Source organism: Corticium candelabrum, chromosome 20, assembly GCF_963422355.1.
Source record: "Corticium candelabrum chromosome 20, ooCorCand1.1, whole genome shotgun sequence".
Taxonomy (NCBI): Eukaryota; Metazoa; Porifera; class Homoscleromorpha; order Homosclerophorida; family Plakinidae; genus Corticium; species Corticium candelabrum.
Window position 1 is genome coordinate 3,937,743 of NC_085104.1, and position 17,363 is coordinate 3,955,105.

The 17,363-nt window shown below is 38.6% G+C and overlaps 1 protein-coding gene across 1 annotated transcript in view; it reads right to left on the reverse strand.

Annotated features, from left to right (window-relative positions):
- Positions 1–6,484: 6,484 nt before the first annotated feature.
- The window catches only part of LOC134196112 (collagen alpha-1(X) chain-like), a 20,884-nt gene continuing 10,005 nt past the window's right edge, over positions 6,485–17,363 (reverse strand). The window contains exons 6-16 of the mRNA XM_062665191.1: positions 10,942–10,995; positions 10,843–10,887; positions 10,711–10,791; positions 10,598–10,651; positions 10,241–10,294; positions 10,125–10,178; positions 10,002–10,064; positions 9,853–9,939; positions 9,771–9,797; positions 9,643–9,709; positions 6,485–7,019 (exon numbers count right to left, since the gene is read on the reverse strand). Of these exons, the coding sequence (XP_062521175.1) occupies positions 6,652–7,019; positions 9,643–9,709; positions 9,771–9,797; positions 9,853–9,939; positions 10,002–10,064; positions 10,125–10,178; positions 10,241–10,294; positions 10,598–10,651; positions 10,711–10,791; positions 10,843–10,887; positions 10,942–10,995 (954 nt within the window). The 3' untranslated portion in view covers positions 6,485–6,651. The remainder of the gene's footprint in view (positions 7,020–9,642; positions 9,710–9,770; positions 9,798–9,852; positions 9,940–10,001; positions 10,065–10,124; positions 10,179–10,240; positions 10,295–10,597; positions 10,652–10,710; positions 10,792–10,842; positions 10,888–10,941; positions 10,996–17,363) is intronic.

A 17,363-nucleotide genomic window follows, 5' to 3' on the forward strand; every position in this document is an offset into this window, starting at 1 on the left:
GCAATTTCTTGCCCATCAAACTCGCCATCTCGAATTTCTCTAGAACGGCACACTGGATTTGCACCAAATTTGAAAAGCCTGTTCGTGACCTCGGACATTATGCACTGAGCGAGTCGCATTTTACTAGGGACGTCGAACGAAGCAAGATGTTTGACTATGTCCGGGGTAGGGTTCTAGATGTGACGTAAAACGAAGGAACAAATTCGTGTTCACTAATTTGCTAAACGCTTTCAGAACGGGCTAATCAACAACGCGGGAATTGTATAATTTAAATGTTAATCCTTTCATCTATTCCGGGCCAAGCTAGGCCCTCTGCCAGAATACTCCGCTTTGGTCCTCGCACGTATGTATAGTTCACGATTTGTATTGCCACGCCTACAAATGATGAGCTATAACGAAGTCTTAGCCCATGCCACACTTCGCCTCTGCAATGATTGTGTATAAGACAATTTCAGCTAAGTGTACTTTCTTTGGCCAGATTACAATTGCAAGCAATGCAAACCGAATATCACTCCACACACACATAGCTCCTCCCTTTCTCAACTGTTCTCACAACGACATCTTCAACCGTGACAACGGAAATTCAGTTCAAAAGGGTAAGGCTAAATGTGCTAAAGTCTATTTTATCAGTAATTGTTTTGTATGAGGATAGCTCCTCCGCTTTCGTCCACCGTCACCCACTCACAAGGATGTAATTTATGTAAATATGAGTTTCCAAAAATTGTTATTGGTTAGCTCTCTAATGCAATATTGGTTGGAACATCATGCCAAGTTCACCAGACATGCAGTACAATACTGCTATTCATTTTGCAATTACGCCACTCTTTGTCTTGTAACTCTTCAGCTCAGTTGCTCTTCAACGTTCTCTCTGCTAAAGTCTGGCATTGATCTGTATCAAGTGAATTCGAAATTTCTTCCTATCAGTTCAGAGACTTTGTGTGTAGGTTTTTGCAGCGTTCAGACTATATTTTTGTGTGAAAGCAAACAAAGATTATCTAGAGTTTGTGTGGCTGTTGCAGCTAAGCAAATGTTTGATATGTTGGAGAAGAAGAGAGGGACACTGCATTTGTATTTGCTTATGACTAGATTTACAACGTCGTTTTGAATGTATCATCAACCGATACGAATGACAACAACAGCATGTGCATTGGGGAAAAGGGAGAAAAGTTTACTAACTAATCGTTTGTCTAGTTTCCGTCTTGATGTTTATCCTAATTTTTGTGTCATTGTAGGTGGACGTTGGCCATCAGGGTCCTCAAGGCGTACGCGTAAGTGTTTCTTCGATCAAAATGTAGAAAATTGTGCATGAGTGCTAGAAGAGTATTCAAGTTTAGCTATACACTATAGCACATGCATGCTCACAACTGGATGTAGGCGTGTCATACGTCGTGTCTCTAATTACGTGTGAATGGTGTCAAAAGTGACACTTTATTAGCTAATTAGAGATGTAAGCTACAACACATCCAAATTACCACACGCTGCACTTGCTCGATCAATTAGTAGTTCAGCTATATAGGTACATAGTCTTTGCTTTACAATGTGTACGACGATGACGGTCGACGGAGCCTCACGACGCCGGCGCAAAAGCTATGCTGGATAGGTGTCAAACGCTGACGCTCCCGCTAATATAGACACAACGTCAACGAATCCAACTTACTACTAGCCCCGCTCCAGATGCAGTGTGGATTGCAGCCCCAGATGGGCTGACATTACCTCTACCTCTAGTTCGGTATCGCCACTTGCTGTCAGCGATAAGCATGTAAGTGTACTTTGTGGGCGTATTAGGAATGTATAAAGCGTGGGATCTTCGCTAGCTAGCGTGCTGTACTTTATGCAGTCCAATACACATGGAATATACCGCGAAGACCACAGTGTTTTTCATGGCTTATGTATAGCCTTCTGCTATGAAAAGTTGCATAACCCATCTAAGGTTAATGACCCATTTACCCCAGCTGGGTTTTTCTAATTTGTCTAAAACCCACTGAAACCACTCAAAATTCATGATTCGTTAACAGAGCTGAATTTGGAAAACCCCAAATTCTCCATGTTCCGTGAATGACTGCAGTATTCAAAATTTCGTGAAACCCACGAAACCGCTAATGCAAATTTAAACAGTAAGTGGACATTGAGCTGATTGTAAGCATGTTTTATTATATTTCAATTACCTTATTTAATCGCCACACCTTCAAATTTACGTGCTAATAATCTTTTATCGCGTGCACTCTAAACTAGCATAAATGGACTTTACAAATGTTCTTCACAAGTGACACTTTCTGCTTTCTTTTACGTTCAGTAGCATTCCTTTTCATTCATCTGCATTTTCACTTGGGTTCTGATGATTCTCTTGCCCATGTGATGAATCACTAACAGCGGCTGTGGTTTCTTTCAGTTGAACCACATTAAGGACTTCAGCTATTCAGCATACTTGAAGATTTGATCGTTTTCTAATTGAAAGCAGACGTTGCAACTGCAGTAATACAGACAAGAAGAGAGAAGAGATATCAGTTTTTTCCAATGTTGCACTTATATATAGCTCATCAACTAGGACGTAGCCGAAATGGCTGGATTGTGCTGTGGTAGCCATTGGTGAAGAAATAATCTTCTTGCAGATGCCGCGACAGCTAACCGCCAAAAAAAAGACAGCTGGTTGAGTCCAAGTGCCCGTGTATTTGCAATTGAAACAGTGCGTGATAGTGATTGGCTAGAGTGAAGACTCCCATTCAGGTACGCTTTTCCAAGCTTGACGCCGATTGGTTCATTTCGATGCTGCTGCTTACGGTCACATCTTGTGAGGCCCACGCTTGTAGCTTAGGCTCTAGACTTGCTAATTTCTAGTCTACGCTCCGCTAAGTGAGAAAGTAAACACTATCAATTTTGTTGGTAGGCGACCTTGGATCACAAGTGCACCCAGGATGGTAAATGACATGGCAAACAAATTTTGCAACATTTCTTTCTTCCAAATACTGAAGATAGGCAAAGAAATAAAGAAAGTGCATTCCTCTATATGGTGGAGTTTGAATAATACTGAAATGTTTGCAATTTACACTCCTGGTATGCCTCGGAATTCTAATGCTTTACTCGCGCCCACCGTGTGGAAGACTTGATTTCTTTCGCTTTACTGCAGCTTACCGACTTAAATAAAATTTATTTGCGCGCTGTTAGGTCAGTTGAAAACAACTAACAACTGCATTGGGTTATGCTTGTGTTTCGAAGGTTTCAGTGGGTTTTCGTAATCTGCAACTATTTCATGATTCATGCTCTGCTGCCAAGTTGATTTTGCGACGAAATATCAGAGGAGGTCATTTCCTACTACATCATTTTGATGTAGCAACTTTCATAAGTTAATTAACGTAGAGGTATACCGCACATGCACGCATCAGTTCTTTGCTCAGATTGGAATTCACATTTCCCCACTATATATGGTTAATTAAGTGGGTTCTTTCATCAAGAACCGTTAAAACCCAAGGGAAAGATTAGCTATGTTGCGTGGGGTTTCGCTGCATATTCTCTGTCATGCATTACAGTAGAGCCGTAGGGTCCATTGCAGCTTCAAATGAGAAGCTGTGTTGGCTTGCACAGGCGTGCAAGTGGCATTTCTGAGCTCTGCCATTCATCACAGCTACGGGTCTACTTGCAAACGCTTGACAGTGGCCTACAATAGCAATGTCGACAAGTACGTATAGAAGTACTGTTCGCGTACAATACAAATAGAAGAAACAAAGACTAGCACTATAAAGCAGATAATACTTATAGAATTTTACAGCAGATAAACAGAGACGCCTGAAGAGCTCTCAAATAGGGTTGAATTGCGGCATGCTCCAGATTCCAGTCTGAGTTCATCTGCTAGAAACGACATGAGAATGAAGAAGTATATACCGGAGAACAAACAGCAAGTGAATGAACCAGAAGAAGATGGCCTGAAGAGCGCAGAAAGAAGGGTAATTTTGCGACAAACTGCAAGATCTTGCGCAATTACACCATTTGCCACAAATACAGAAAGAAGTCTCCACATCAAAAGAACAGAAGTAAGGTTGAACCTGAACAATGCAAATGATGACAAATTGAAGAGCGCTGAAGAAGGGGTGAAAGTGCGGCAACATCCAATATTTCATACGATTGCAGTTACCAGATGTAAAAAGAAAAGAATCCAAGAAAGAGAAATCAGAGGAAGCAAACCAAATGAGCAAAGTAACCTGGACAGCGACGGGTATGTGTTCAAGATGCGACAAGCTTCAGGAACTCGATCAACTGTCCCGCTTGAGGACAACTGAGGCAGCAAGAAATAAGCAGTGTCGTCACGAACAGCCAAAGCCGTTAAATCAGTACAAATGTAACCAGAACATGCAGAACGCTGGAAGAAGGGTGATGATGCGGCAAACTCCTTGTTCCCGTAGACCTTTATACTCCAACGGACAAAGTGCGGAAAATAGGAATACGAATAATTCAAAATTGCTCACACAACAATAAAGCCAAAGAAAAAACTCAAATGGGGTTCCCTCACCAGAATAAGGACTGACGCAGACAGGCAGAGTGGCAAAAGCCACAGTGGCACAGTCTCAAAAGATGAATACCTCCTGTTCTCTTTTCCCTTCAGCAATTGACGGCTATAACAATTCTCGTGGCAATGCCAGCCGTAAATCCGGTTTATATATAAATATATATATAAAGAAACCGATTTGTGCACCTTCGCAACGCAGAACGCAAACGAAGCACTTTGTTGTGTATATGCTCACACATGCATGTGTTAGATACTCTAGCAAAGAAATTTACTTGTAAATTTGTCCGCTTCAAATCAAGCTATGAGTATGTCATTGACAGCCACTCAAGACGTCACTGAGTGGACGCGAGCGTTTAGACATCGCGGAAAACATACACGTACAATATCAGACCAGATTCAAATCTCATCGCTATATCTAAACAAGTAAGGGAGCGTCCAATTAACGAATACGTCTGAGGTACGTCGATTCCTCGGCATGATAATATATTAACTCAAATAAGATAATCAAGTTTTCGCCATAACTCAAACAGAGCGAAGCATATTCGTGACCTATGCTGAGCAACGGATATGCAGTAGCAGTAAAGTGACGCTCAAGATACATCGTTTAGAGAGATAATAGCAGCCCTGAGCTCATAAAAAGTTTTGACTTTATAAGGCCTCGTATCGCGTGTTGTGTATCGTTCAGTAATTTTTTAATTAATGTCATCAAGTCTGTACTGCACGATCGATTACCATAGATAGTCAGGAAACACATGACAGTGCATGCAGGATTACTTGATTGTTACATTGCACGATCGAGTTCCACGCACTGAACGATCGATGCGCAGTAGTCGATATCTGTAAACTGCGCGTCGATAGTGAATAACCATGCAAGCGTTGCTGAACGCAGATGAATTATCTTTAAGTATTTAAACTTTTAGTGTAATGTTATATTGCTAATTCCTGCGCATTCAAAGCGTATTCATACTTCGCACAGGTGCGCATTGAGCCATTCAAATTAGAAAAACCAATTAATTCATTCAGCCTAATGACGTCAAAGACGCGCCCTCAACATTGGTGGATAAGGGATGGACCACTTGGCCACGTGCCACCCCCCCCCCCCCCCCCGACAATGTAATTCTAGAATGGTGTTCTGGGACTCCAATTTGACGCTTTCCATACCGCAATGCAATTGTTCTTCTTTGGTGGTAGAAGAACCCTAGGTATATAAACTGAATACCATGTTCTGGTCAGTAAGGAATCAACCGGGAGAGCTAATTCAGTGAGGGAGAGGTGACGACCTACCCAGGTGAGTGCAGCCACGCATGACATGATCTGGTCTGCGAGGATTTATCTGGAACAGATAATAATTATTCGGATGCCCCCGGCAAATGTGCCAATTTATCAGTCCCTGCTGAAGTTCGATGTCTTTTAGAATCTACGTTTATCGTAAGGAAATTCTACAGATTTTGGTCAAATTCGTTATTTAAATTTGCAGTACTTCCACCTAAAGTCATGAGCTAGTAAGCGAAGGCTTTCAGCTACCTTCTCATCAATTGTTCTTCCGTCTCATAACAAAGAAAATATTCGTGAAAGTCTATTTCTCTCAACACCCGTTTAGTTAATTCTAAATATTATGCTTTTAGCACACGAATTAACAAGAAGCTGTCGTAGCCTGCACTAAACCATTCAACAGCTATCGCTTAGTTTCACGATTATCAATTCCGCTAAACGATACGAAAGCACGTGAGTGGGCGTGGTGCTACGTGCAACAATCAAAGAGCGTTGAAACCACCTCCGCGAGTGGATTGAGCGAATCCGAATTGAAATTAATTAAGTTTGAAACGCAATGGGCATTGCAAGCATTAAGTGTAAAAGGGATAAAGCGCATTGAATGCCATTTGAAAAGTAGTGTAAAAAGGAAGATACAGAGTTTACTATACTACAAAGAATATGCTTAGTTAAGTTAATTAATAATGTAATTTTCGAATCAACATTTTCAAGATTTATATTTTTACGACAATCCCTGCAAGGCTAAACTAAATATACAGTAAGTATTACTGTATGTCGCACTAATAAATTCAACAGTTAATCATAAGAAAGCAATGATAAACGGTTTGGACAAAGAATGTCTTGTCGTGGACAGCAAGAACGTTCAAGAGTGCAATGAACCGTTAGATCAAAAAAGCGCCAAAGAAGGCGTACTGCCTACCGAAATAATAATAAGCATTACTTTTAAATAGCACGGATAGTTGATCTTTGTTCTTGAGTAGCAAAGATCGTTCAGAATAGGGAGTGTACCAATCGCTGGGGTCTTGAGTTTGTGTGTACAAGTAAAACTGACAAGAGTTGTTGATTGCAACGCACAATTGCGCATCTTTGTAGGAGCTGGAACCTAACCGGCTGTTAAACCTCATTTGAACGTAAACATAATAGAGACCGTCTCTTGGTACAGTAGCGATTCCATTGCTATATTGCATGCCTCCACGAACGTAAGGAGAATAGGAATATCCACTGCCACTGTACCACTGGGTGACTCGACCTGTCCCGAATAGAAAGAAAACAAACAGCATATTAAGCACTTTTTATTATCTAATTTGCATTAGTAGTTAGATATTAGTAGTTAGATGGTTAACAGCTAGTTATAGCGTTTGTTGTATCATTGGGTGCTAATTAATCGTACCGCTATAATGCCATATTTTTGTTATAAATCGCCGCCAGCCTAGCAACGCAACTGCAAACTGGATATTGTTTGGCCAATTTGGGAAACCTCATGCAAATACGATCAGGATCACGTAACACTCACATTAAATCAAATACTACACACCTCACACCACTTTAGCGCTAGCAATCCGAGTAATCATGCATATAACAAATACTTAAATTATAGTTGGTCCGGGGTTGTCATGCTAAGTTGCCACGGTAGTCTAAAAGCGACGGCCTTTTACCTCCACTTACACAATTAATAAACATGCAAAAATGAAAGTACTCAAAACGTCGCATCGACCAGCTGCTCATTATTTTGCATATTTCATGATTTTTCCTTTTTCATTATTTCACTTCTAAGTTTAAAATTGATTTGATTGTAAATTTCTGCTTTCCATTAAATGTACATGTTGAGATTGGAATATGCGGATGCTATAAACAACATTTCATTCCGCTAGTAAATGAGTAAGAAAAAGTAGTAAAACTGCAACATTTAATTACTAATTTTAAAATTAGTTATTTATTAAATTTTGATTTCTGATGTATCATTAATAGATAAACAAAGTCAAAGTTTTTTAACAAAAAATATTCATCATGCAACATGCGTATGTTACACATTATTTATCCTGCACATCATTGCAAAAGTATCAGTAAAGAATAAAAGCAATATTTATTTCGATAACAATGAAAGTACGTGCTAGATTTATGCAATCAGTTAATCAGTTCAAATTTGTGCTTTTTACAATAATAAATTTTCTTTAAATTTTAGTTATCATCATGTGAAGATTAATATTACATTAGCAACGTATGTGTAGAGTAGCTCGTCTTTCTGAATATTTAATATTTGATTTTATATGGACACTGAAATATCATTTCTATTGTTTCTCAATTAAGCAAGTTATTAAATATTAAAATAAACAATGAGAAATTCAATGAAGTTACTTTACTATTTTGTCCAGTCTAATTGATGAAATCTCTGATAATTATATGCTAAAGAAACTAAAATACTAACTTTTAAATTAAGTTTTCGTTCTCTTAGTAATATTATTTCTGAATAATGCAAATAGTAATTAATATAACCCTTATCCAAGGTAATGGTGCCATATATGGTCATCTTATAAGGCGACATATTCTTCCTTTGAAGTAAATGATGATCCATCCCATTGGAAATAAGAGACCCTCAATAAAAAAATCAAGCAGTCTTAGACCCACACTTTATACGTGCCATTGTTACTCACCACTCTATACCGGTAGCCATATAAATACATTTAGTTACGAGCTGTCTTTTCCTGAACGTGCATATAACCGAGTATTGCTCAAGTAAAATCTAACTCAGATTGTTAGCCGGCGAACTGTGCGTAGCTGTTGTTATATGTATACGATAATTACATATGTCTGTGTGTATAGAGCCGAACAAGAATGCTCATAACAATTTCACTCTGACCCCGTTTAGACAATTTATATGGTTACCACCAGCGTGCTTAGAGTCAATCGCAACGAAAAGACCAAACTTGTTTATAGAGTTCCTACCTACAAGGTTCCTGTGCTCACCCATGCGAAAATTATGATATGGTAACGTAAATATAAAATATAGCCTATAGGAACAAAAGCTTGTAAACGACCATATTAACTACATGCAATAGCTCAGTTCGGTATGCTTAATTATATTGTAACTTGATATTTATCTTTTGTTCAAGGGATACAAATATATACAACGAAGAGTCAATATGATTGTCTAACTATATTTTGTACATATAATACAATACACGCACGAAAAAATGGGTTAGGAAATGCAATAGTGGACAGTCACAACTCCAGCCTAAAGCTCCGTGAGTTCTTGTGAGCTAGGCAAATCCGTTAGCGGCGCTGAGCTGCAATCTCATAACGTCGGAATTAGAATCTCATGTCAAATCACCGCCAACTGTGATGTGGGCAAACTAGGTCCCACGTAAAACTGAAACATGCAGATGGTGGAGATGTAACAAATCACACACCCGCGAGCGCGCTTATGATATCAAGTAAAATCAATAATAATAACAAAGATAACAAGGTAAGTATACTTGTTGATATTATGGGAAAAGTTGAATTTTGTATTCTATGCAATAATCATCGTTTCTTAATGTTATTTATAATTACCTCAACACTAATTTTCATATTGGCAGCGGATGCACACAGCGACGCTTTCCGTCTGTTAAAAATACTTTATCCATCACGAACTAACTCTATCACTGACGTGTGTTATACGGGTATGCCTTTGCGCTCCTATATTTTCCATTTGTTTAGTGTGTGTGTGTGTGTGTGTGTGTGTGTGTGTGTGTGTGTGTGTGTGTGTGTGTGTGTGTGTGTGTGTGTGTGTGTGTACTTTTACAGTCCTACCAATTCCTCAAAATTAAACTGAATATTACTTATAAATATATCGCTATGATATACCTATGTTAAGTTTTACTGTTAGATATTACCAGACGAATAACTTCCACCACCGCCGCTATTTCCTCCTACATGAAATGCTGGGTTGTCATAGCCATTCTAAGAATAAACATAGTTAAATAAAACTAGATCAATTTAGATATTCTTGTAATGTATTTACCAGTAGATCAAATTTTATTTGAGTTATCTAATAAAAAATTTCTGTCAATAATTACAACATCTAAGTTACAAATTTTGCTAACATTTTCTATAATTTCTGCGATTATTGACTGAAAGCCAGTTAGAGGGTCACAACACTTTCTCATTAAATTTCTTGTGTTCTCGTCGACCTAGAAAATTTAAGAATTATAAAATTCTAATATGAAATAGCTAAATGATTTTATTCCATTACCGTAGGTCCTGGTATTCCTTGACCACCTTGTTCCCCTTTGTGACCTGTAAAGCCTCGAGCACCCTAGGAAATAAGGCTAATAAATAACACTGCAAAATCATGTAGCTTGCAATTCCTAGAGACCTTGATGCCTTTTTTTCCTGAAGGACCATCCGGACCAGGGTGTCCTGGCGGGCCCTTTGAATAATCACACATTAGAATTGATAATTCAGAAATAACAAAGGCATTATTTATTATACCGGTTTTCCATCTAAACCTGCTAAACCTTGTGATCCTTGGTATCCTTTGTCTCCCTATTACATAAAAAGAAAAGGTAATTAATTTAGTATATTTTCATGTCAATACACTCTATTTACAACATCTATTTCATATTAAAATAATCAATAGTTGATTGTTTTTTGCAATAAACTTTGTACTGTCTAAATTGCATTGTCTTTCAATCACTAACTGTGGTTGTCCCATAATTTTTTATAAGTGCAGCCAATAAACTAGTAATTTTGAGCGTTTCAAGTAACACGGAAAGGTACAGTATAATTTTTATATTGATGCCTCTATGCACGCACAAACTTTCATCATCACAACGTGCATAAAATAACCTTTATTCCTTGGACTCCTTTAAGACCAGGCAAACCAGGAGGACCTACTGGACCCTAACAAATACAATTGATAATTACTCAATGTAGTAGTCAAAAGTATTTAATATTTTTACTTGCGGTCCGGTATCTCCAGTTACTCCTCGTGGGCCCGAAACTCCTTGTTTTCCAGTCTCACCAGTTGCACCATGAGGACCCTTACACATTACATTAGCAAACTAAATATTTTCTCTTGAATTTTAACTTACTACGGGGCCTCTTGGACCGGGTGATCCTATTGAACCAGTGTCGCCCTAAGCATTTTATCGTAGTCTTTGTTTAATACAAAAGCTGAAAAGAAATATTACCTTAATTCCGTTTTTCCCGGATAATCCAGTTTTACCTTTCTCGCCAGAATAGCCCTACAGTTTAGAAAAAGCATTGTTTTAAAAGGTTTACAAACAAACACCCTCACACCTATAAATATAACATTTACAAACATCATGGTTGTAATTATAAGCAGACAGACACAGAGAAGTAAACAGGCAAAAGTACAGACAGCCCGACAGACAAAACACAGAAAAACACTTATAGGACGGCAAGCAAACAGACAATGGGACAGATAGACAGTGAGACAGACAGGCAGACAGATACTTTATTCTCTACTTGAACATATGCTGGGATTTGTTAAAGCAAACCAGTTCTTGTAAACAACTAAATCATAGTTAGAGTAATAAAATTGGCCTTGAATGTTAAAAGTAAAAAATCTATCTAAATAACCATGAATAGGTGACGAAGTTGAACGTTTTCTAAGAAAAAAGGTTGAAAGACGGAATAAGCAGACAAAGAGACAGAAAGAAAAAGACAGATAAACAGACAGACAGAAAATGACTGACAAACAGACAGACAGCTAAAGAAACAGAGAAGACATCTAAGGCAGAAAGACCTTTAGGTCTATTCATATTTTAGATAAATAGTGCGTAAACAGAATTAGACACCAGCTAGCTAATAAAATGTGATGCTTACCCAAGTGATGGCAACTAAACACACAGCGTATAATTTCTATTATATCGGAACATTAGCTGGTGAAAGACAGTATGATAGACTTATCCTATTACTCCATATTGTGCATATGGTACGTAGTTTCGATGATTAAGTGAGTCGCTGGTAATTGTGTAAAGCTAGAGGCGCTTTGATAAAATTCACAGCGTTTCTGTGAATGTGATGACTAGCCTTCTGAAGAAATGTTACGTTGAAGCCAGTATCCCAAAACTGTACTCGATGACTCTCCTGGTATGACTCGGGTAATCGTCAAAACAAGTCTCATGATGTGCCAGATTTCTGCCAAGATGCGGACAAAGCATTCTTCTATAAATATGCTTCAACTCTCACATACGCTAAAGGCACGTCAATAACAGCACGCGATAGAATTGTATGTGATTCTATTAAACAAGATCACCAGCTTTCAGTGCCCTGCCAAACTCTGAATGGGAGAAGATGCTACCGTCACAATGACAACAAATTTCCATTGAGGACAATAGTAAACTTTAATGTGCATCACATACTGTCAGTATAAAAAATAAGCGTTCTTCCTTCAAATAGAATAAGAAGATCCCCGACAAACAAGAGCTTGTATGGTGATGTGCTTTGCATCAATGGCACCAACACAGTTTGGCAATTCTAACGATTTCCTGACTCGATCTCGGCTGTTGCCTCCAAAGTCCTTTCTATTAAATGCTGCTTTCATTTACTCAGACTGAAGAACTTGTAACAGCGCAGTGCAGATTGCCCTAATAATATGTCGTGATCAAATGGCATGACGCTGCATAGAATGACCAAGTGGAAAGCTGAAGAAATCTGACTTTTGAAAACTGCTTGATCTCATTTGATGTAAACCGTATGCCAATCTAAATAGTGAATAGAAATCGCTACTGCTCATTACCATTTCACAATACTAGAGAGACAAATTAACCGACAGTTTAGCAGACAGACCAAACAGACAAAGAAACACAAGCTGGCTTATTATACTCCAAACTGTTACTAATTAAAATCTCCAAATTCCATAAATATTGTTTAGTTCAATTTAAATATTGCATCTCTCTAGATAGCTAATGCAAGTTTTCTTCTATACCAATTACAAAGATCAGGTAAAAATAGATAAGAGAGGGAGACAGAGACAAACTTTTGCGATAATATATCGAGAAAGACAGAGACAATCAGACAAATGGTGCACATATGCCTTTTACGTTTTATCATATGTATTAGCATTGAAGCATAAAATGTATTGACTGAAAGACAAGTAAACGGACAGACAGACAGACCAAAAAACATACACCTAACAGACAAACAAAGAAACAAAAAGACTGCTAAACAGACAGGCAGGTGTCTGTGCACCTGTATTTAGTAAGTATCTAGTGTATAGTGTAGTTTTGTCAGTTCTCGTGTATGTAGTAGATGTAATGGACACATAGATTAGCTATTGCTATGGTGTTATAGATGGTATATAAAAATATATGTATTGACAAACAGACATTAAGACAGCTAAAAGACAAAGAGACAGACAGAAAGTGCACATACATCTTTGTAATATATATTTGCATTTATGTATAAGCTATGACGTCTAAAGAATGTATTGATAGACAAACCGACAGGCAGGTACATAGACAGACAGACAAAGAGGTACAAAGATAGGTACAAAGACAGTCAAGCAGATAGACAGATTATTCACTACAACTTTGTTTTTTGTAACTCTACCCATGGGTCGAGAACTCAATCATTATCTGTGGTGCCTTTTACTGATATTCAGTGTAGAGTATTAATATTGAAGTAGATCACAGACAGGCAGAAAGATTGACGTAGAAGCGGCAGGAATGATAGAAATGGTACATTGTAGAACTATGGAAAGAAAGCAGACATATTTGTAAATGGCTCAAACTCTACACCTCTAGTTGAACATTATGGGAGATGGCGAGAGCACGCCATCAAGTGAGCAAGCCATCAACAACAGCACGTAATTCAAGTCTCTCTGGCGTCGAGATTTTTCTGTCGCTCTTCAGCGATGTAATGCATGGGTGCTGACAAGTAAACCGTGTAGGCTTGCTAGAAGTCGTAAATGAGATTTAGACTTTTACTACAAATTATAGCCAGTTTATTAATTATTTTGCTTTTAGCGACCTAAGGTTGCTGGACATAATTTATTCTGTACTAGCAGTTGTAATATGCAAATGTTTGCATTAACAGACAGACAGACAGATAAACAGACAGACAGACGAACAGACAGACAGTCATTTCATGACCCTAAGGGTCATTTTTCTTGGACTCATAGATAGTGATTTAGCGTTGACTGTAATGGCGTTGATGTTTACCAATAGATGTTTTTGACAGACAGACAGACAGACAGACAGACAGACAGACAGTCCGAAACACAGTTCTAATTTGGAGGTTCACTATACTTATCCTATGACCATTCCAATTACAAATGTTGGAACAAGGACATTGGGCATCCCAATAGCAAACCCTAAGTTTGTTGAAGATGTCTGTCTGGAGTCAGCAACTCATGAACTGACCTATGTGACAAGTTGACAGATTTGGATAATGCCCAACGGTGCTATGCTTTAGCTTAGATTGTGTAACATTCTCAGAAACAATCATTTAGCGTGTTCAGTCCTTCCTGATCTTGTCAAACCATCAGCCGATCTAGATGATTCTCAAACTAGATAAAATTTAAAATATTTGTTTTGTTCAATAAACGACTCTGTGTGACTCCAAGCAACTATACCACTCAAGCATGGCAGATTTGACTATCATCAGTCAGAACAATTTCTCAGGGCTCATTCACTACACGAGCTACCAGTTCGCTGTCCGAATAAACCCTAATAGTACAACAAATTATCAGCTTTGCAGCCTGTGGGTTTACCAGGCCACACTCTCAACTCCATGTTGACCGCATTTCAAATGATATATCCATGCCATTTCTTTCCAAGCAAAAAATTAAAGAAAGAAATTATTGGCAGATATGACTAAAGCAAACGGCTTCAAGCCTTCTATAAAATAATACATTGCCCAGAGACAAGGAAAAATTTTTATCTGCAAATGGCAAAGGGCAAATGGCAAGTTTATGGTTATTCCATCATTAAAAATTTTGTAAATACATTCTTGAAAATTTAACTTGTCGGTTTTGTTGAGGCTTGGTATACCATTGCTTTATAGTAACGATATTCATACCTGTTACTGTAAAAGAACCATCACTGACTGAAGTGATTACCTTTGAATAGCATGCAAGTCTAGATGAGGGACTGTTTGACTGCATGCCAGCATTGTCTCTGTGTGGTCTGACTGCTTATGTGAATTGAAAATATATCACAAGAGAGAAAAAATAGATAGATATCCTACTAGACAGTCAACCTGACATCATAATGTTTGACACAGGAGCTCAATGTTCTATAGCCAGCCATGATAAGGCATAGGGCTTCTTACGCCTTCCACATACCCCTTACGCGTTCAGAGCGGACCGCTACGCCTCCAATACTGGCTACCCAAGTAGTAGGTAATGCAGTGTACTCTAAAGCTGCAAACGTGCAGTAAAGACAAAAGGGAGGGACTAAAATCAATTTTCAGAATGAAAGTCACCTCTGCAGTGACAATCGAAGGTGGATTTCTGACGGCCAAGTAACCCTAAAACTGATTTAATTTATATGGGTATTGGAAAGGTCTACGTTTGCTTTATTCAACTGTGATTTACACCAGATATATCGAGTTATGAGATGCTTCTGGTAAAACAATGAGATAGAAGTTGGAGTCTTGTTAATCATGTACCGTTCTAATTAAATATCTACTGTAATAAGTTTGGTATGTTATCTGCGTCCTAAATGGTAACTAGAAACAGTTTGAGAATGTTATCTGCGTGCTAGGTAAAGCCACTAGGACTCTCTATCACTTTCTACAGTACCGTCGGCTTTTGCGTAGTTTACTGGTAAGTTATTGGGACATAGATAATGAGACACTGCTACAACAATAGGGCATCCGGTATAAAGTGTTAGGTATCCAAGCCACTCCCAAAGCCAGAGGTGATTAGATCTGAAATTGACTTTAGTCCGTTGATTACCAGTCCAAACGTCTATTTCAAGGGACTGATAATGAGGAAGAAGGTGGAGACTTCTCAATCACGAGTGTCTAGTTTTTATCATTAATTTGGTAATGAGAAACAGCTTAATTACTTTAAGAATGTAATCCATACACTGCTATCAGTTTGTCACTCAGTGTTTTGAAAGGCTACTGCCCCAAACAACACGTACATGCTGTAAATATTTTTTCAGAAATTAGCACAGACACGTACATGCCACGTCCACGTGCTAGACTCGTGTTTCCCGCCTATACCTCTACGTACGCCTTCCAAAAATCATGGATAGAAACCTGGAACTGGATCCAATGTGCAGCTAGATGAACCTAGTGCTCAGCCATGGAGCTCAGATATATTCCCTAAGACTATCAAGCACAGATGAAGTCATTGCATTAAAAAGGCAACAAAGCAAACATACCACATTCGACAGAAAGGAAGGTATCCATTAAGGTTAAGTATAAAGATGACTCATTTGTTGCTAAATATTATTGGTTTTCCAAAATAACTATTTTATTTTTGGACGTTATTGGCAGCTGGTTTACATATTCTCGTCTCTGTATTCCATATCTACTAAAATCATCTGTGTTGAAAAATAGATTTTAAGAAAAGGTTTGCAATCCAGCTGCAAAATTTGCTATGCATGCAGGTGTGTTTCTGAGAAATTCTTCAGCTCTCAGTGAAGATGTGTGTGTGTGTGTGTGTGTGTGTGTGTGTGTGTGTGTGTGTGTGTGTGTGTGTGTGTGTGTGTGTGTGTGTGTGTGTGTGTTAGAGAGAGAGAGAGAGAGAAAGTGTGTCTGAGAGTGTGTGTTTGTGTGTGTTTGTGTGTGTATGAGAAAGTGTGTGTGTGTGTGGTTGTTTGTGTGTTTGTGTGTGTGTCTGTGTGTGTGTGCGTGTGTGTGTGTGTGTGTGTGTGTGTGTGTGTGTGTGTGTGTGTGTGTGTGTGTGTGTACGTGAGTGCTAGCCTCGAACTTCCAGAACACACAGAGTGCTGACTCAAAACGACACTAAATGATTTCGAAAGTACTTATCAAAATGCGATGCTAAATGATAGTCTAACAGCCCAGGATCGTTTTTGGCGAGTTCAATAATGAGATGGAAAGCTTGCATTGCATTACGCAAACACATCATTGGATTTTGAAAATGTCATGAGATCCTAGCCTCGACACTAAGCCTCCCTTTGCTTTCGGTGGTCCGACCGCAGTAGGATAGCAACGGAACTGTATCACTTGACGTTCTCTCCGAAAAGCAAAAAGGGGCCTAGTAACTCATTATGTCACGTGACAAGCTAGCTTGTCACCTGATCTATTTTGCAAATGATGATTGGTTGACTCTAAATCACATTTGAGTTACTTCCTGATTATTTCCTTTGATATGCAAAGTTCCTTAAGCATTTAGGTAATTAAGAAAACAAGTGTCTAGCCGTCAAAGGTGTCAATTAGTTCTAACAAAAGTGCTATTATTGTTCGGCTTCTCGCCAGCTATCATCTCTGTTCCGTCAAGATCGTTCTTGTTTGTTTCTTCGATCGCGATGGAGCCAAAGTATCACACTGCTGGTATTCTTCTACAGAAAGCTCACTGAGAGAGGAGAGCACAGTGGTAAGACAGGCTCGAGTACAACAGCTTCTTGTGCACTACGTCTAGCGACCAGCGAATCGTTTGGATGCGTGTGTT